General features: G+C 46.4%; 1 protein-coding gene across 1 annotated transcript in view; it reads left to right on the top strand.

The window, feature by feature from the left end:
- Positions 1 to 21,888, top strand: part of LOC126184436 (vitellogenin-like) — a 273,799-nt gene that overhangs the window by 181,405 nt on the left and 70,506 nt on the right. Inside the window, exon 12 of the mRNA XM_049926828.1 lies at positions 21,354 to 21,561. Coding sequence (XP_049782785.1) covers positions 21,354 to 21,561 — 208 coding nt within the window. The remainder of the gene's footprint in view (positions 1 to 21,353; positions 21,562 to 21,888) is intronic.

The raw sequence follows: 21,888 nt of genomic DNA, 5'->3' as shown, positions 1-21,888 counted from the left end.
GAGGGCATCCTGACTGACGAAATCATGTATCTCCCGTCTGGCAGGGGTATGGCGTTTACGATTAACTCCACGAGTGTTATCTATGTCTATGGGCCTTTTGGTACCGGGTGTCGTCGTGAAAGGGAGCGATTTGATGCAGGGTAGATTTCCCATTGTTTTTTGATCGACGTGAAAATTTTCTCTTTGTGTTCTTTAACTGTGTACTCGGCCGGAAAGATCAATACCCATACGGGATACCTGGGATGTACGGCGCGCAGAAGACTCAGGGTTCACGTTTCACACGAGCCATTCGGCAAGTCTCTTAGACCGAAAAATTTGTCTCCCATGCGGTGCCTGATGTAAAGCGCTGGCCTTTCTGTGTTCTCTGACCACTGCGCGTATATGTGTGCACTGTTCTTTCCCCGCCAGGAGGTTTGGAGGAGTCGGGCACTGTGGAAGCTTAACACTCAGCATTTGCAGGATCCTGGTTGTTGAAAAACTATCCCTGAGACGTGGACAAAGTGTGAACAACGTCCGCGATCATACACATCATTGACGGACTGACAGCTGGAACGTGCTAAAGCGACGCACTATCGTACATTCGTCACGTGCAGCAGGAAGGTGGCCGCTTGGCAAAAACACACAACAGACTTCTACTTGAGCGCCTTCCGCGACCTTGGTGGACAGCTAGATTCCCCAGAAGTGCAAACTGATAGCAGCATGATTTAGACGAAGCTAATAGCGACTACTTACCGGAAACTACAGGAGGCAGTGGTCCGTCCGTTCCCGCAGACCTGGTGTAGCGTCATATTGAGCACGATCACAGACAGCGCAAACATAACCTAGTCACTGAACGCGTCCATCACCGTGTGCAGCCCGTCACCTGCTAAGTAGAAGTAGTGAGGAGCTTTGTCCAGCTTCATCATCGAGTCTACCGTGCCGAATATGGGGCCGTCCTGGACTCCGATCCTGTCGCCGTCGATGTTCCAAGTGCCCTCACGGTTGAGGAGGGGGTTACGTTAATGGAATATTCCACCTCCTGGGAGTTCACTAATTAATTAATTAATTTGTGGTAATGGCATATGGGACCAAACTGCTGAGGTCATCGATACCTAAGCTTACGCACTACTTTTTTTTAAAATTCTTTGTTCAGAAACTACATGATACATGTGAGGCCTTAACTTTTCCCGGCGAATTGAATGTTCAAATAACTGACAGGTTTGCTGCCGGTTGACGTCGTCGAACACCGCCGATATTTCTACAGGAGCACACCCTGCCATTCTCAAGGCACAAATGCAAGGAAGAAGAAATGTGCAAGGAAATTTAATACCTCGGTTCAAAAAGGAGAAACAAGGAAGATACCACACACAAAATAAGTGTCAACACAAACAAAAATAACCAACATCAGAAAAATCTATATTTACTATTAATCAACAGGTGAGGTAACACTAATTCTGTTCCTCTGTTTTTTGATGAGAGACAGATCCGGATTCCGAGCAGCATATAAACAAAATCCACCATCTCTGTTAATAAGGTTGCTTGATAGTTTGATTTCAACAGCTTCCTTAATTACATTATCCCAATAGCTGGACGGCTGGTCGGAATGGCCAAGCGGTTCTAGGCGCTACAGTCTAGAACCGCGTGACCGCTACGGTCGCAGGTTCGAATCCTGCCTCGAGCATGGATGTGTGTGATGTCCTTAGGTTAGTTAGGTTTAAGTAGTTCTAAGTTGTAGCGGACTGATGACCTCAGCAGTTAAGTCCCATAGTGCTCAGAGCCAAATAGCTGTACGTGCAAACGAGAATCTCCGTGTTGTTGTATTAGATAGGATGACCGGTGTCAAGGCAATGTTCTGAAATAGCGGATTTGCTCGGCTGTTGTAAGCGTGTGTGACGCTTATGTTCAATACACCGGTCTTCCACAGTCCTGATTGTCTGACCAATATATGACATGCCACAACTGCAAGGAATACGATAGACCCCAGCCTTACGCAAACCAAGATCATCTTTTGCGGACGCCAACAGGGCCTTAATCTTAGAAGGTAGTGGAAAAACACATTTCATATCATATTTCCTCAAAATACGCCAAATCCTGTTGGAAATGCTTCCCGCGTAAGGCAAAAAGGCCGTAGACTTAGGTGCCACTTCGTTGCTATCGTCACTCACCCGTTGCACAGAAGGCTGATAGCGCAACGCACGTTTGAACTGCCTGAAAGGTGACTTCGAGATGTGATAGCTCAGCTGCCAAACTCTCAGGGTCTGAGATAACGTGGGCCCTGTGAACCAAGGTGCGAAGTACTCCTTCACGCTGAGCTGGATGGTGACAACTATCAGCTCGCACATACAAGTCAGTGTGGGTAGGCTTCGTATAAACAGAATGTCCCAACGTACCATCAGTCTTCCTTTTGACAACACATCAAGGAAGGGAAGGCATCCATTCTTTTCCACCTCCATAGTGAACTGAATATTCGGGTGGATTGAATTCAGGTGTTCCAAAAACCGGTTTAAATTCTCACTACCATGAGGCCAAACAACAAAAGTATCGTCTACATATCTGAAAAAACACGCAGGTTTCAAGGTCGCTGACTCCAATGCACGCTCCTCAAAGTCCTCCCATAAACAAATTGGCCACAACAGGTGACAACGGGCTTCCCACTGCAACTCCATCAGTCTGTTCGTAGTACTGACCATTGAATAAAAAGTAAGTGGAAGTCAGCACATGTCGAAACAAATTTGTTAACTCGATACCAAACTTAACCTCAATTAGCTGTAACGAATCAGAGAGAGGAACGCGAGTGAAAAGAGAAACCACATCAAAACTGACTAAAATATCAGAGTCATTGAAACGCAAGCCCTGCAATTGACGTAAGAAATCTGCAAAGTTGTTCAAATATGTGTGAAATCTTAAGGGACTTAACTGCTAAGGCCATCAGTACCTAGGCTTACACACTACTTAACCTAAATTATCCTAAGGACAAACACACACACCCATGCCCGAGGGAGGACTCGAACCTCCGCCGGGATCAGCCGCGCAGTCCATGACTGCAGCGCCTTTGACGCTCGGCTAATCCCGCGCGGCTCTGCAGAGTTGTTATTGTGGTGTACACACCTACCTACTAGTGGGCTTAACAAAGTAGCAAGATGTTTAACTACACGATATGTCGGAGCACCAATATTAGAAACAACAGGCCTCACCGGGACAGCCTCTTTTTAGACCTTAGGGAGGCCATATAATCCAGGTAGTACAGCACAGTAACAATTAAGACTCTTGATAATCTCCTGTGACAAAGAACTTTTCTTCAGGAGGTTATTTGTCTTTCTTTCAACACTCTTAGTAGGGTCAGCACCGATTTTGCGATACGCCGAATCAGAAAGTAGACACTGAATCTTTTGAATGTAATCGTGCTTGTTCAACAAAACGGTGGCGTTTCCCTTGTCCGCAGGTAAAATAACAATATCAGGATCCATTCTAAGTGATCGTAAAGCAGCCGCCTCAGCTGCTGTAATGTTACACTTCGGTGGACGGGCCCCAGTCAACACACGACAAGCTTCCCTCCTAACCTCTTCCGCAGCCTCGGAAGGTAGTTTATAAACAGCCTGTTCGATAGAACTGATTAAATCAACGACTGGCAAACTCTTAGGCGTCGGTGCGAAGTTCAAACCTTTCCCCAGCACAGACAAAGCTGCGTCGTCAAACGTTTTCTCCGTGAGATTGATCACAGAACGTAGAGAATTAAAATTAGAATTAGACGCTGAGCCAAGGAAACGTTCAAACTTCGCCGAATGACGAGCAGTTACAGATTGAAATTCCCAGTCAGACTGCGACCAAGAGGCAACGTCCACCCAATCTCAAGAAAATTCAGAAACATTAGACGCCATAATTAAATGAAGCTGAAATAATTCCTTAGAAATAAAATCTAATTGACGGCGAGTATAGTGGATCCTTTCACGAACAAGAGCTAAACCAGCACGTTACTTGATGCGATTAGCGGCAGGAGAATTAACATGATGCACAACCTTAGCAAACGTTGGAACCACACTATGATTTCGACACTTCAGTAAAAACGATAATGCACATTCCAACCTAGCTCTACTGCTGCGAAGTTTATCCAACCTCCGCAAGCAACGGTACATTTCCTCCCCGTAGAGATAAACAATGCGAGACCTTAACTTTTCCCGGCGAATCTCATGTTCAAATAACTTACGTGTATGCTGCCGGGTGACGTCGCCGAACACCGTCGAACACCGCCGATGATGTTGGTTAGCTTGGTTTGTGTTGACACTTGTTATGTGTGTGGTATCTTCCTTGTTTCTCCTCTTTGAACCGAGGTATTAAATTTACTTGCACATTTCTTCTTCCTTGCATTTGTGCCTTGAGAATGGCAGGGTGTGCTCCTGTAGAAATATCGGTGGTGTTTGACGACGTCACCTGGCAGCAAACCCGTAAGTTATTTGTACATGGTACATGTTTAACCCACCGCCTTAATACATTAGTGAGTCTAATTTATATCTTTGTTACAATGATGCAGCTTATCTTATTTTGTTATTACAGGAGTGTTTGTACTACTTATATTTCCACTATGGGCATGCCCCTGGCACTGGGCTGGCCCTTAATGTTGGAATCGTTGCAGTTCTTATCCTAGTGGGGTTATCCTATCTTATCCCACATATAACCTAATACTTATTTCTAATGTCATATCTGGTGCGCGTCATAATCGGTTGGAATGTGCACCCTCCCCCCTCGTCCGAGACGTGGCGGATCCCAGACGTGAAGCGGCTGCCCGAGTCCACACCTCGGCGGAACAGGACAGGTGCACGGGTCTAATCGGGTGGTATTTATTACTGGTTGTTCCTTTGATGCTCTTTTAGGACTTTACTCGATATTTCGTTAGCAAGTTTCTTTAGGATTTGAAAGTGGTCCTCTTGCCTGAGCAGGCAGTACGTGTCGAGATTTGGAAGCTGTTGTCTTAATTGTGCTGCTACGTCGTCGAAGATGGGGCACTCATACACCACATGGCCCGGGGTGCCCTGTAAGGCACCACAGTCACACGTTGGTGTAGCCTACTTCCCAAACCGGCATAGGTATGCTGGGTAGGGTCCATGTCCAGTAAGAAAGTGCAGCAGTCCTCTTGATGGCTTGAAGTATTTGAGCTGTAAACGCTCCTTGATATTGGGCAGCAACTCGTGTGTTTTTCGACCCGTTTCATCGTTGTTCCACTGTTCCTACCATAGATCCTCCCCCTTTCTTTTAATTCCAGACTTATCCCCTACATGAGTCCCCATGATTTTAACTATTGGGTCCCTTTTCTCCTTTTTCACCCAGTACCATGCTACATGTTCTCTGATTTTTATATCGAGAGGACAAAGTCCCATTAATACAAATAGTGCTTCCCCCAGAGTTGTCCTGTATGCCCCTACAGAACGCAGGAGCATATTTCGCTGCACTCTTCATACGGCCATGGCGGGCATGACCCACATGAGCCTGTGTGCCCAGACTCCTGACCCGTATCCTACAATCGAGGTTAGAATACTGTTGTGGTATAATTTAATTAAGTCTGGTGGCAAGTGGAAACGTTTATGTCAGATTGCGATCAAGTTACTGAGTGTTTCCAGGGATCTTTGCGTTACAGTGTCGTCTCATCGACGACTACACCTAGATATCGGATATCTCATGGCGCCGAAGAACTGGTGAGCCATTTATTCTTACTGTTGGTTTTCGTACAAGTTGTGACTTTAGTAGTAAGTACGTGGACTTGCTAGGTGCTATCGTCATTTTTGCTATACAGCACCATGTAGTCAGGATGCATATTGCCCTTTCGATCTTGGGCTCTAAGTCTTCGCAGCTACGACTGCCGACCAGCAGGAGGAGGTCATCTGCGTAGACTATGACCTGTAGCACATCATTACTGTTCTTTAAGTTGTCCAAGAAAGGATCCATGTTTATGTCCCAAAAGAGTGGCCCCAGGACAGAGCCCTGTGGACACCCCTTTGTTAGCTTTTTGCTGATTTTTCTCGTTAGGGGACGATAGTCAGACCTCCCTTTCTTCACAATATCTCCTAAGACCGCCATATAATGGCCCTGGACACTCCTACCGCAAGCAGAAGAGCGAAGGGCACCACAGGTTGTCAAAGGGGCCACTGATATCCACTGTGATGCTGACGATGTACTTTTACGGGGCTGAATCATAGACCTCTGCAGCCAGGGCGATTGCATCAGACGCCGATCTTCCCGACCGAAAGCCGAACTGCCTGTCACTCATCCCACACAATACGCGATGTGCTACCACTCTGTCTGCCAGCAACCTCTCAAAAAGTTTCCCCAGCAGGTCCAGTAGGCAAATAGGCCTGTAGGATTTTGCTTCTTTTGGGTCTTTATCTAGACCTTTCTTAATTATTACAACATTTGCCTTCTTCCAGATGGAGGGGAATTTTCTGAGCCTTAGGCACTCATTGTATAACTTAGTGAGAGGCACCACCAGCTTGGGGGGCCAGGAATTGCACCACCTGCGCTGTGATGCCGTCTGGGCCAGGAGCTTTTCCCCTCTTCGGGGCCTTTATTTGGGCACCGATCTCCTCTTCAGAGATGGGATAAACAATATTATTATTTCCATTGGCCTGTTGGTCTTCTCTTCTGATTCGTCGTTGTTCTTCTGAATCATCTTCTTCTCTATTGTCAGACAACAGGTGGTTCAAATGGTTCTGAGCACTATGTGACTTAACTGCTGAGGTCATTACTCGCCTAGTACCTAGAACTAATTAAACCTAACTAACTGAAGGACATCACACATATCCATGCCCGAGGCAGGATTCGAACCTGCGACCGTAGCAGTCGCGCGGTTCCGGACTGCGCGCCTAGAACCGCTAGACCACCGCGGCCGGCTCAGACAACAGGACCCAGAGGAAAATCTCAGCAGTCTCCTGCCAAGTTTTCTTCATCCAGCCCCCGTCCCTGACGATAGACAGCACCATTGGTGATCTTATTTTTTTTCACATACTAACTTGTACGGGATACCCCATGGGCCTGTAGCCAATTGGCTTTAAACATATTTCTCCCAACTCTTCAACCTTACTGCCCTCAGCTCCTGTTGAAACTGTTCTTTAGCCTCCCTGTAAATTCGCAACCAACGTTGCTTTTCCTCCCAGACGATACTTCGCTGGTGGTACCTCCTTGCCCTCCTTACAGACTGGTGCATCTGTCCCAGTTCGGCTGACCATGGTGACGGGGAAGCTGCAACGGCTCTCCACCTTGTTGGTACAGCTTCCTTCACCACCCTGATGACTGTTTTCACCAGCTCCTCGGCGTATTCTTCCACGTTCTCGTCACCTTCTGCCAATGTCGGTATGTCACACTGCTTTGCCAAGCGCTAGTTCTAGTTGAACTGTATTTCCCACCCCACGTCCTAGTGGCACTCTCCACGTCCCAATGAGAATGTTATTAAATTGTGGTCACTGGTAGTGATTTGTTCCCAGACCGTCCAATCTCTTACCTTTGTTACGAGATAAGGGCGTTACAAAGGTAAGGTCAATATTTGTGCTCTCACCCCCACCACCTGTGTGGGTAGGGCGGTGCCCTTGTTTATTGACGACCATTAATTACAATGTCATTATAGTATCTTCAGCTTTTTCTCCTCTGTCGTCTCGGGTGCCACTGAACTAAAAGGGGGGGGGGGACTTCGTGTTTACATCTGCTGTAACGACAAATCTGCGCCCCTGCAACGCCGTGGCCACCTGAGTTAATTTATCTAGGAATTCGTCGATTCCTCTACCGTACTGGAAGTACATATTTATAAGGTACAGCACTCCAATAGGTGACTGTAGTTCCACGACGTTGCAGTGGTCATCAGAAAACTGTACTAGAGCTGTCGCTCTCAGTGCCCTATTTGTGATCATGACTGCAGCTCTTGGTTCCACTTCACTGTGGATTACCTGCCAGCTGGCTGCTGCGAAGGGGATCTGCCCAGCTTGGGAGTATGGCTCCTGCAGACAGAGCACGTCCAGACTCCTCTCCTCCACCACTCTTCGGAGTTCCTGCGTTACTAGTTTACTGTTATGCGCATTTATTTGTCCTATGTTTATCTTACTTGTGGAAAGTATGTTCGTATGTGTGAATCCGGCCAGTTCTTACTCCAATCATGCGCTATCCTCCCATTTGTAATGACAGATTGATTGTACAACTCATCTAAATCAAATTTTTCATTTCGTCTGTCAAAAACTTTTTTGACTAAGTCTCGCAGGGCCCCGAAGTCAGTGGGGAGATTTATCGTCTTAAGCTGTATCCTATCCACAGCCTTCATAACCGAGAAGGTGACGTCCCTACCGTACTCATGGCCAACACGCACCAGATGTCTCAGAGCTGTAGTGGGGACAGTCGGCTCCTCCAGGAGCGCTAATTGCATATAGGTTTGGGTATACCCTTATGGGGTCCACGCCCAAACCGCTCTGTAAAGATGGATCTATAGGCGAAGTAGTGCTGCTCACGACATTGACCTGCACTCGCTCTTTGGTAACCATGTTATTGCGCCTTGTGATCGAAATTCTCCCTACCACAGGATGGCCTTAGTCCCCGGCTTGAAGCAGAGGGAGCATCTTTCTGACCACAAGGGTCCGTTTGCATACAATCGTCCTTCATTTACACTTTTTCAGTTTGTATCTTGGTGAAATTTTGTATGAAATCCCTGAATCTGCTGGCTCTCGGTGCATCCCACAGCCTTTTACTCGGGGACTTTCTCTTAGGCTTCCTATGTACAGATATAGCCTCAGCCATAATCAGTTCTAGCAATGAGCCTTTGCTCTAACATCCTGTAGGTAGGGCAGTTTCTTCCTGTAGTATTGCAGCTCTTCTTGCCTCTCCGCTTGCAGGGGATACATATCTCCTGCCGCATGGTCTTCAGCCTCACACCTGAAGCAAGCCGGCTTCCGTTATAAGTTGAAACGTCCCCCTAGAAAAATTATACATGACTGTGTTTAAACTGACACACAATATTTTTAGCGCAACGCAATCTGACTTTCAAAAATCCCTACAAAAGAATGGCCCTGACTAACATTAACCTATACCTTTCACAAATCACTTACCTCACCAAAAATCTTCGTTATTCGAACTACTGCAATACAGCGAGCGCCACTACTGCCAGCTAAATAAAAGATTCAAACTACGGAAGGCACTAACTACTGATAGGCATAGTTAGCAAATGAAAGATTTTAATAGAGAACAAACAATGTATTTATCTTAATAGTGTTCAAAAGTCATAATATATAGCAGTTCATGACATCCAGACTTACAAATTTCAAAACTCCGCCATCTCTCTCCCCACATCCACCACTGCTGGCGGCTCACCTCCAACTGCGCAACGCTACGCGCTGTTCACATCCATCTGCCCAACACTACAATGACAGACAACAATGCAAACTAGCCACAGACTGCACACAGCACAGCCAGTGATTTTTCATACAGAGCGCTACGTGGCGTTACCAATAAGAAAACCTAAACAGCCTACTTACACAGTGTTTGTAAACGTGGTCCAAATCGCCACAATTGTGGCACAGGGGAACCACTTGGTAGTCCCTCACGTTGATGGCATGGAATCCCATGTATATTCTGCCCATAGTGGTGAGCCGGCGCCACATAATCCCCGAGACCTCGGCAACGTGATGTACGACATCCCGTTCCTGGGGTCCAGTTTTAAAACTCAGCTTCGACTTGTTTTTAAATGTTTCTAAACTCATGTCCTCAAAGTTCTGTTGACAAATTGTCTCATAAATATCATTTTCTTTAAGTGTAACAGGTGCATCATAAAGAATTACCAGTTGGTTCCGCTTTTGGGTGGTTCACATTTTATTACTTTGTTTAATTTTAAATGATTTAGGATTTTATTCCCGTCCTCCACCGTGGCGACATCCACTATTACTACATTTTTAGTTGTGTTAACTTTATTTATTTTGATTTTGTCTTTTGCAGGGTCTGTTGTTGTTGTTGTTGTTGTTGTTGTTGTTGTTGTTGTGGTCTTCAGTCCTGAAATTGGTTTGATGCAGCTCTCCATGCTACTCTATCCTGTGCAAGCTTCTTCATCTCCCAGTACCTACTGCAACCTACATCCTTCTGAATCTGCTTAGTGTATTCATCTCTTGGTCTCCCTTTACGATTTTTACCCTCCACGCTGCCCTCCAATACTAAATTGGTGATCCCTTGATGCCTCAGAACATGTCCTACCAACCGATCCCTTCTTCTGGTCAAGTTGTGCCACAAACTTCTCTTCTCCCCAATCCAATTCAATACTTCCTCATTAGTTATGTGATCTACCCATCTAATCTTTGCAGGGTCTACAGTTGTGAAAATCTCCTGCACCTTTTTAATGTCTTGACTGGGTAGGGGTCTCAAGAAACCCGCCGTGTCCGATCTTTTTGACACTTTGGCAATTGTTCCTTTAGTGGTTTGTGTCTTGGTGGCCGCTTGCGCGACCACTCCAGCCCATGTCTTTGTTGGTTGTTTACGCAGTCGCTCATTCTCCTTCTCTAACTCTTCCAGTCGCCCCTCGAGCTTCGCACTAGCGATAGCCCAGGCGGCGAGTTCATTTTTGATAGCTGCGACTTTGCTTGACTAATTTTACCGTTTTTAATACTAGCGTCTAATATCTAATTAATTCTTCAATGCCTTTCAGTGACAGTTTCTTCTGTCCCAGGCCCTCCTCTGGGGTAGGAACAAGGAACAGTGAGCATAGGAGATCTTGATAACACACTCGTATCACTCGCCTCTTGTTCAGCCATGATTGAGAGTAGACGAGTGAAAAGCTGGGAGCCCGTTTCTTGATCTGGCATGGGGGGGGGGGGGGGGGGGGAGGGACTGCTGCAGGTCACGCAACGATCTCGCCCATTGGCCAAGGGCACTTCTCAGCAGCCAGGTTCTGCCAAAGCCTTCTAGATACAAGGCCTACGCACAGCGGCCATAGCCTGCATCTCGTGGTCGTGCGGTAGCGTTCTCGCATCCCGCGCCCGGGTTCCCGGGTTCGATTCCCGGCACATGGATTTTCTCTGCCTCGTGATGACTGGGTGTTGTGTGCTGTCCTTAGGTTAGTTATGTTTAAGTAATTCTAGGTTCTAGGGGACTGATGACCATAGATGTTAAGTCCCATAGTGCTCAGAGCCATTTGAACCACAGCGGCCATATTGGCACGTGACGTCACAAACTGTTGCCCATCTTATCTTCAGTCGGCAGTCCTGTTGGCGTGTATGTTGTGTTGAAAGTGTGTGACACGTGAAAGTGATATATATTTCATACAGTAATCGCCTACAGTTCTGCGAAGTATCGAATACAAGTGTTGCGTTCCTTTTTCCAGGGAAATTATAAATCCCAAAAAGGCATTAAAGTGCACATGTTTCGATTTCCCAAATGTGTGAAGTTGAGAAATCCATTGCACTTATTTGCCAATTGTTTTTAAAAGCAGTTATGTATCATGTACCAGTATCATTTGTTTTTTAATTCTGGACCATTGCTGTGAGGTTAATACGAAGCTGGCTGTGAAATGTCTGTCATATATGCAACTATTGTCACACAGAATAGTTATATTAATTAGTGTTGCTCGAAAATGTTTAGTATTCCTTATCATTCCTACCAGATTCTTGAGTATCCAGTACTTTTATTTGGAAGAGCTACAGAATGATTTTGTTCAGTTTTACATGTACAGGTATTCGGAAATAACTTCAGTTTGAGTAAACTACCTTAGAAAATAGCTTTAATGAATTCTGTGTTCGACAGATTAAGCAGTATAGAAAGCATAATTTCGAGGTAAGTGCATTATGATTAAATTAACAGCACTCTGTGACACGAATTTCAATCAAGGATATAGGAGAAACAACCTTTTCATCTTTAAGGTTCTAAAGTTCTGGAGAGACAGGGAAATAAAAATATTTTTTCGGGTTTTTTGATTTATTAAACATTATGTCAGGAGGTGCTCCATTTCGTCGAATGATTTGAGTTTCGTGTGAGGCCAGCAAACTATGAAGTGGAGAGGAAAATTTACGAAAATAATCAGGGAAACAAATTCTTAAATTCTGTAGGCGCTCCAGCTGCTTTATTTAAAACTGCAAACGTCTCCTTGTTGTTGCATATTGCAGATTTTTTACTGCAAGAAAGCGTAGTTCCTGAGGTAAAAGACAGAATTTAAAATTACAGTTTGTATTCGAGCCTAGAAACGCGTATTTAAGGCAAATCGTCAAAATAATTTTGCATCTTGAAATAACATAGGGCAGTTTTGTGCAGTTACTTTACGCAATGATATAAATTTCCATACTTTCATTTCAAGGCCTTGTAGAAGAAGAAAGCACGAGAATCCCTATGTGGTCTCAGCTCTAAAACTCGTGAAGTTCGTATAGCTGCAGAGTGCTGAACAGGAGCGTTCCGATGCAGACCCGGCCGTCAGTATGTGACGTCACAAGTGTGCGCGCAGGCCTGCAGTCTAGGTGGTGTTGGTTCAGCACGCCGTTGCCAACGTACTGGTCCCCATCGGTGGCCCCGTCATCGATGATGTCACCCGACGCTCCTCGGCAAGTGCACCCCTCACTCCGGAGAAGCGGATGCACTTCTCGTCCTTCGCCGTCCACTAGCCCGAGCTTCCACCCTTCGGCCAAGCCAGCGCAGAGGGGTCGCACACAGAGTGAGCAACACCCCCCACAGCCACGCTCAACCCTCCCTCCCGAGGGACAGATCTTCGGTCCCTGGACACAGCTCCCCCTGTGCCACACGCCCTTCGCTTTCGCATCGGGGTGGGTCGCAGCTCTCCCTTTTGACGCAAGGCAACATCCGTGCCCGTCCGAGAAATACGTCCTGGTGCGAGATACCGTGCCTTACGGCGCGCCGGCGTCGGGCGGGTCCGCACCAAAAGCACCGAGGAACTGTGAGTTTGCGCCCGCGCTCAACTCATCCGACCTCACGCCAGACTTACGCACTACTTAATCTAACTCAAACTAACTTACGCTAAGGACAACACACACACCCATGTTCGAGGGAGGACTCGAACCTCAGACGGGGGGAGCTGTGCGCACCGCGACAAGGCGCCTTAGACCGCGCGGCTACCCAGGTCACTACCCACTACAGCTATGCAAATCGCCAGGCATCGACGGTTTCCATACCGAACTTCATCGTACGTTTTGTGGTCTCACGTCTACACAAAGGACGAAGATGTGTAATGATCTTGTCACGTCTACAGCTGCGACTCCGCAAGCTTTTGTCGAGGGCGTTATTGTACCCGTTCATAAACCGACACCTGGAATTACGACGGCCCACTACCGTCCTATCACCTTATATAATACTGATTACAAGACTTTTGCGCAATTATTGGCGGCGCGCTGCAGACCTCTCTTACCACGTGTCATCTCCGCTGGGCAAACGACGCCATGTGACACAGTTAACGTCCCTCTTGGACGTCAGATAAACCGCGCCGTTTCTGAATTACTACAACGACTACACTGTTTCCGCGTCCCCCCCTCCTCCCCACCGGTCACCCACGACATGCTTTGTACACCCTCCATTGCTGGTGCTGCCACCTTCAGTATGTGAGTGGTTATTTTATTTTGACGTCGAACGTCGACGGTGATCACATTAATGTGACCACCGTGTTTTTCTGTCACTTTCCTCCTTTCTACGCATACTTTTTGCAACCACATATGGGCTCTTTATACTAGCATCTCCGTACTCTAAGCCTCATGCTCTTTCCATGTTTGCCGGCCGGAGTGGCCGTGCGGTTCTAGGCGCTTCAGTCTGGAACAGCTTGACCGCTACGGTCGCAGGTTCGAATCCTGCCTCGGGCATGAATGTGTGTGATGTCCTTAGGTTAGTTAGGTTTAAGTAGTTCTAAGTTCTAGGGGACTGATGACCACAGATGGTGCTCAGAGCCATTTGAACCATTTTTTCTTTCCATGTTTGCATATTTGCCACTGTTGTGATCCGTTTATTACTCCTGCTACACTGGAGGGCTAATAGAAATCCTAGGGTAACAGAAGATATATTGAATTTAATTGATGAAAGAAGAAAATATAAAAATGCAGTAAATGAAACAGGCAAAAAGGAATAAAAACGTCTCAAAAATGAGATCGACAGGAAGTGCAAAATGGCTAAGCAGGAATGGCTAGAGTACAAATGTAAGGATGCAGAGGCATATCTCGCTAGGGGTAAGATAGATACTGCCTACAGGAAAACTAAAGAGACTGTTGGAGAAAAGAGAACCACTTGTATAAATATCAGCAGCTCAGATGGTAACCCAGTTCTAAGCAAAGAAGAGAAAGCAGAAAGGTGGAAGGAGTATATAGAGGGTCTGTACAAGCGTGATGTACTTGAGAACAATATTATGGAAATGGAAGAGGATGTAGATGAGGATCAAATGGGAGATATGATACTGCGTGAAGAGTTTGACAGAGCACTGAACGACCTAAGTCGAAAAAAGGCGCCGGGAGTAGACAACATTCCATTAGAGCTACTGACGGCCTTGAGGGAGCCAGTCCTGACAAAACTCTACCATCTGGTGAGCAAAATGTGTGACACAGACTAAATACCCTCAGACTTCAAGAAGAATATAATAATTCCAATCCCAAAAAAAGCAAGTGTTGACAGACGTGAAAATTACCGAACTATCAGTTTAATAAGCCACGGCTGCAAAATACTAACACTAATTCTTTACAGACGAATGGAAAAACTGGTAGAAGCTGACCTCGGGGAAGATCAGTTTGGATTCCGTAGAAATGTTAGAACACGGGAGGCAATACTGGCCCTACGACTTATCTTAGAAAATAGAATAAGGAAAGGCAAACCTACGTTTCTAGCATTTTTAGACTTAGAGAAAGCTTTTCACAATGTTGACTGGAATTCTCTCTTTCAAATTCTGAAGGTGGCAGGCGTAAAATACAGGGAGTGGAAGGCTATTTACATTTTGTACAGAAACCAGATGGCAGTTATAAGAGTCGAGGGGCATGAAAGACAAGCAGTGGTTGGGAAGGGAGTGAGACAGGGTTGTAGCCTATCCCCGATGTTATTCAATCTGTATATTGAGCAAGCAGTAAAGGAAACAAAAGATAAATCGGAGTAGGAATTAAAATCCATGGAGAAGAAATAAAAACTTTGAGGTTCGCCGATGACATTGTAATTCTGTCATAGACAGCAAAGGACCTGGAAGAGCAGCTGATCGGAATGGACAGTGTCTTGAAAGGAGGATATAAGATAACATCAACAAAAGCAAAACGAGGATAGTGGAATGTAGTCGAATTAAATCGGGTGATGCTGAGGGTATTAGATTAGGAAATGAGACGCTTAAAGTAGTAAATGAGTTTTGCTATTTAGGGAGCAAAATAACTGATGATGGCCGAAGTAGAGAGGATTAAAATGTATACTGGCAATGACAAGCAAAGCGTTTCTGAAGAAAAGAAATTTGTTAACATCGGGTATAGATTTAAGTGTCAGGAAGTCTGTTCTGAAAGTATTTGTATGGAGTGTAGCCATGTATGGAAGTGAAACGTGGACAATAAATAATTGGACAAGAAGAGAATAGAAGCTTTCGAAATGTGGTGCTACAGAAAAATGGTGAAGATTAGATGGGCAGATCCCATAACTAATGAGGAGGTATTGAATAGAATTAGGGAGAAATTTGTGGCACACCTTGACTAGAAGAAAGGATCGGTTGGTAGGACATGTTCTGAGGCATCAAGGGATCACCAATTTAGTATTGGTGGGCAGCGTGGAGGGTAAAAATCGTAGAGGGAGTCCAAGAGATGAATACACTAAGCAGCTTCAGAAGGATGTAAGTTGCAGTAGGTACTGGGAGATGAAGAAGATTGCACAGGATAGAGTAGTGTGGAGTCTCTGGACCGAAGACCACAACAACAACAACAACAACACTAGATTTTAATTTAGGTTTTCATCATATCTTCTGTTATTTCACTAGCTGTCTAAAGTGTGCTCACATGGTGTATGGAACAGCGGATAAATTTACACCTCGACATATATTTGCTTTTACACTCCTGGGAAATGTGTTCCAGCGTGTCCAGCTAAATGTTAATGAGTAGGTTACAACATTTCACGTACGTACCTTTAAAATTTTCGTTTTTCAACGTTTGTCAGTGTTGTACTTAAATGTATTTTATTTGGTGACATGGCTTTCAGAATGCTTGACAGTGACCATGTGTGGAAATTGCAATCACAGTAAATAATATTTTGACAGCTTAAAGGGGAATGTCTTCATTCTGAAATTTCGTGAAGGTTGTGGACCCAGTCCCCATCAAAATTCTTAAATATTCCTACCTAAGTGTGAGACTACTGTATAGTACATTACTTTTTCGAGTATATTGGGAAAAAAGCTGTCAGCAAGGAAACTGGACGATAATTGTTTTAGTCTTTCTTTGTTTCTTGTCACTTTTCTTATGAAGAGGCTTAACAATTGCATATTTTAACCTGCCTGGAATAATTCCCTGTACGAGTGATGCATTACGTATACAGGGTGGTATATTGATAGGGATCGGGCCAAATATCTCACGAAATAAGCATCAAACGAACAACGAAACTCGTCTAGCTTGAAGGGGGAAACCAGCTGGCGCTATGGTTGGCCCGCTAGACAGCGCTGCCATAGGTCAAACGGATATCAACTGCGTTTTTTAAAAATAGGAACCCCCATTTTTATTACATATTCGTGTAGTACGTAAAGAAATATGAATGTTTTAGTTGGACCACTTCTTTCGCTTTGTGATAGATGGAGCTGTAATAGTCAAAACACAAGATTTAGTTGGACCACTTTTTTCGCTTTGTGACAAAACCGTATACGTACGTGGTATCACGTAACATTCCGCCTGTGCGGACCGTATTTGCTTCGTGATACATTATCCGTGTTAAAATGGACCGTTTACCAATTGCGGAAAAGGTCGATATAGTGTTGATGTATGGCTATTGTGATCAAAATGCCCAACGGGCGTGTGCTATGAATGCTGCTCGGTATCCTGGACGACATCATCAAAGTGTCCGGACCGTTCGCCGGTTAGTTACGTTATTTAAGGAAACAGGAAGTGTTCAGCCACATGTGAAACGTCAACTACAACCTGCAACAAATAATGATGCCCAAGTAGATGATTTAGCTGCTGTCGTGGCTAATCTGCATATCAGTAGCAGACAAACTGCGCGAGAATCTTGAATCTCAAAAACGTCGGTGTTGAGAATGCTACATCAACATCAATTGCACCCGTACCATATTTCTATGCACCAGGAATTGCATGGCGACGACTTTGAACGTCGTGTACAGTTCTGCCACTGGACACAAGAGAAGTTACGGAACGATGACAGATTTTTTACACGCGTTCTATGTAGCGACGAAGCGTCATTCACCAACAGCGGTAACGTAAACCGGCATAATATGCACTATTGGGCAACGAAAAATCCACCATGGCTGCGACAAGTGGAACATCAGTGACCTTGGCGGGTTAATGTATGGTGCGGCATTATGGGAGGAAGGATAATTGGCCCCCATTTTATCGATGGCAATCTAAATGGTGTAATGTATACTGAAAGTCGAGGGGCATGAAAGACAAGCAGTGGTTGGGAAGGAAGTGAGACAGGGCTGTAGCCTATCCCCGATATTATTCAATCTGTATATTGAGCAAGCAGTAAAGGAAACAAAAGAATGTAATGTTCTACCGATGTTACTACAAGATGTTTCACTGCATGACAGAATGGCGATGTACTTCCAGCATGATGAATGTCCGGCACATAGCTCGCGTGCGATTGAAGCGGTATTGAATATTTCATGACAGGTGGATTGGTCGTCGAAGCACCATACTATGGCCCACACGTTCACCGGATCTGACGTCCCCGTATTTCTTTCTGTGGGGAAAGCTGAAGGATATTTGCTATCGTGATCCACCGACAACGCCTAACAACATGCGTCAGCGCATTGTCAATGCATGTGCGAACATTACGGAAGGCGAACTACTCGCTGTTGGGAGGAATGTCGTTACACGTATAGCCAAATGCATTGAGATTGACGGACATAATTTTGAGCATTTATTGCATTAATGTGGTTCAAAATGGTTCAAATGGCTCTGAGCACTATGGGACTTAACAGCTATGGTCATCAGTCCCCTAGAACTTAGAACTACTTAAACCTAACTAACCTAAGGACAGCACACAACACCCAGCCATCACGAGGCAGAGAAAATCCCTGACCCCGCCGGGAATCGAACCCGGGCGTGGGAAGCGAGAACGCTACCGCACGACCACGAGATGCGGGCCGTGGCATTAATGTGGTATTTACAGCTAATCAGTCTGTAACAGCATGCGTTCTCAGAAATAATAAGTTCACAAAGGTACATGTATCACATTGGAACAACCGAAATAAAATGTTCAAACGTTCCTAAGTTCTGTATTTTAATTTAAAAAACCTACCTGTTACCAACTGTTCGTCTAAAATTGTGAGCCATATGTTTGAGACTATTACAGCGCCATGTATCACAAAGCGAAAACATTCATCTTTCTTTACGTACTACACGAATATGTAATAAAAAATGGGGGTTCCTATTTAAAGAAAACGCAGTTGATATCCGTTTGACCTATGGCAGCGCCATCTAGCGGGCCAACCATAGCGCCATCTGGTTTCCCCCTTCAAGCTAGACAAGTTTCGTTCTTTGCAGTTTCTTCGTTTGACGCTTATTTCGTGAGATATTTGTCCCGGTCACGATCAGTGGACCACCATGTATAACACTGAGGACATTAGTTATTCGGTTGAAGCAACTTTTCAGAATTCTTTTTGAAATTCCAGCAACACCAAATGTGGTTTTGATTTTTAGAATTTTTATAAGTCTATTGACTTCAGTGAAGGGTGTTGGTTCTACTTCTAGCTGGTTAAAGTTTTGTGGATTCTCTTGCTTCTTATATCCGCGATCGGACTGACACCTCTGTCCCTCCCCTTGCTCCTGGTTTCCAGTACTTGGACCACATTGCACACACGGAACTCAATGCCCCTATCACTACACAGGATCTCATTGCTACACTCCGCACAAAACGCAACACCGCTCCTGATCACGATCGTGTCACCTACCGTCACCTTCGTGAAGCTCCTGTCTCTTTCCTCTCCACCCTGGCCAGGCTCTACAATGTAGTCCTGTCCACTGGTTACTACCCCGACCTGTGGAAAACCTCCCGTATCCTCATGTTCCTTAAACCTGGCAAACCGCCGTCCGCCGTCTCCTCCTACCGTCCCATCAGCCTTACCTCGGTCTTCAGCAAGGTCCTGGAATCTATCCTGACCCGACGCATCCACCAGCATCTCCGCCAGCACCGCCTCCTTCCCATTACCCAGTGTGGCTTTCGGCCGTCCTTCTCTTCCGACGACCTTCTCCTTCACCTCACTCATCTCCTTTCCGAACAGCTTAATTCTCGTCGCTCCGCAATCTTCCTCTCCCTGGACCTCGAACGTGCCTATGACCGCGTATGGCATTCCGGCCTCCTCTTCAAGCTCCAAACCTTCGCCCTTCCCATTAACTACGTCCGTCTGATCGGCTCCTTTCTCTCCCGCCGTCCTTCCTATGTCACCGTCCATAACACAGATTCCTACACCTTTTTCCCCTCTGCCGGTGTGCCCCAAGGCTCCGTCCTCTCCCCCCTTCTGTACCTTTTGTACACGGCGGACATGCCGCCGCCGTCAGCCCCCATCCACCTTCTCCAGTTTGCCGATGACACCGCCTTCCTTGCTCTTGCCCCCACCCTCCAGCACTCCCAACACCTTCTCCAATCCCATCTTGACCGGTTCACCGCTTGGTGCAACCAGTGGTTGCTCAAGGTCAATCCCTCCAAAACCCAGGCGATCATTGTGGGCAAAACCACCCCTTCCTTTCGCCTCCTTGATTTCTATCTCACCATCTATGGCCGTCCTATCACCCTCACTCCCACCCTTAAGTACCTTGGCGTCACCCTCGACCGTCGCCTCTCCTGGACTCCCCACCTCCGGACAATCCAAGCCAAGGCACGCTCCCGACTCAGTCTCCTCAAGCTCCTCTCCGGCCATACGTGGGGTCTGGACCCCTCCACCATCCTCCACACCTATAAGTCCCTCATCCGCCCTATCCTTTGTTATGCCCATCCAGCTTGGATCTCCGCCCCCCCCCTACCTTTTATAAATCCCTCCAAATCCTTGAACGTCATGCTCTCCGCCTCGCCTATCGCATCCTTCTCCCCTCCCCCACGCGGATCCTGTACGATCTCATCCCCTTCCCTCACCTCCTCCTTTTCCTTGAAAGGATACGGATCCTGTACACCTCCCGCAAACTCGATCCTCCTCACCCGCTCGTCTCCCCGCTCCTCTCCCACCCCCGCCCGCTGCCGCGCCTGTATTCCCACGTCCCACCCGGTCTCCATCTCTCCACCCTCCTTACCCTCTCCCAAAGTGGCTTCCGCCAGCTCCCCCTCCCTGATGATGCCCTCCTCCCCTCCATCTACCCCTCCTACCAACTTTGATCCTCCCTCCCTCTTCCTGTATCTGTTCCTTTGGGCACCCTCCATCCTTCCCCCCCTCTTCCCCACTTCTCCCCTGGGCCTCCCCTCCCCTGTCCTTCTACTCCTCCTCCCCTCTCCTCAGCCATTGGCATCTCTGTTCTCCCCTCTTCACCTTCTCCACCCACCCTCACCCTGCTTCCCCTCTTGGCAGGTTCCCGGACTCGCACACGCTACGTGGACTTTCGCGCGCCGGAGATCATCGCCATCGGTGTCTCGTGTGTGTGACGTCGTTTAGTGTTTTTAGTGTCCGCCGTCACGCTTCTCCGTTCACTTGTGCCATCGGATTCATCAGTGTTCTGTGCGCCGTGTCAACATGTTATCAGTGTCTTTCTCGTCGAGTGTGAACGGCTCCGTGTTTTTTGTGTGACTTTGACCACTATTTTTTTGCCCGTCACTATGTTCATTTTCATTCTCCATTTTTTGTACTGTGATTGTCAACTCTCTGGCTGAAGAGCGGCGTAGCATACCGCTGCCAGCCTACCTGTTTGTTCAGGTGTTAAAATAACAATAAAGTAAAAAAAAAAAAAAACTTGCTTCTTCAACTGGGCCACTTAATCCTATTTTTGGTGCTCCATTTAGAAAGTGACTTTTAGAAGTACTCGTTACTTGTGAATTACAGTCAAGACACTGGCATTAGTTTGAGTTTTATGGTATAAAAGCTCTTTGTTTCAATACGTTTGACTTTATATGCCTAACATTTACAAATGTTGCAACATCTCTTTTTTCCCCTGATGAGTTTGTCCCTCAGGTGACATCATCCACGTACTTTGGCAGTTAATTCCAGGTACTTTTGATCAAATAGTGTGTAGGTAAGACACAGTCATATAGCGGATGGTGAGGCAACTGTGACGCGTGTGCTGCAGGAGCGAGTGGGCGCGCGGCGTGCTGAAGCTGGCCAAGCCGGCGCCGGTGGGCCCGCAGCTGCCGTACACGAGCGTGTGGACGGCGGCGTCGGCCGGCATGCGCCAGCTGCTGCTGCAGGAGCTCAGCTACGCCCCCTCCGTCGGCGGCGCCAACCTCTACTACCGCCGCCTCACGCGGCTCGGCGGCTTCTCCACCAACGAAATAGAGGTTCGCTCTTATTTACTTTATTTGTCAGTTAACTATATGGCAAAGTTACAGAGAAATGTCACACATACGAGGGCAGTTCAATAAGTAATGCAACACATTTTTTTTCTGAAACAGGGGTTGTTTTATTCAGCATTGAAATACACCAGGTTATTCCCCAATCTTTTAGCTACACAACACTATTTTTCAACGTAATCTCCGTTCAATGCTACGGCCTTACGCCACCTTGAAATGAGGGCCTGTATGCCTGCACGGTACCATTCCACTGGTCGATGTCGGAGCCAACGTCGTACTGCATCAATAACTTCCTCATCATCCGCGTAGTGCCTC

The sequence above is a fragment of the Schistocerca cancellata genome, chromosome 4, assembly GCF_023864275.1.
Source record: "Schistocerca cancellata isolate TAMUIC-IGC-003103 chromosome 4, iqSchCanc2.1, whole genome shotgun sequence".
Classification (NCBI taxonomy): domain Eukaryota; kingdom Metazoa; phylum Arthropoda; class Insecta; order Orthoptera; family Acrididae; genus Schistocerca; species Schistocerca cancellata.
Note: the sequence above shows the minus strand (reverse complement) of the source record. Positions and strands in the feature narration are given on the sequence as shown.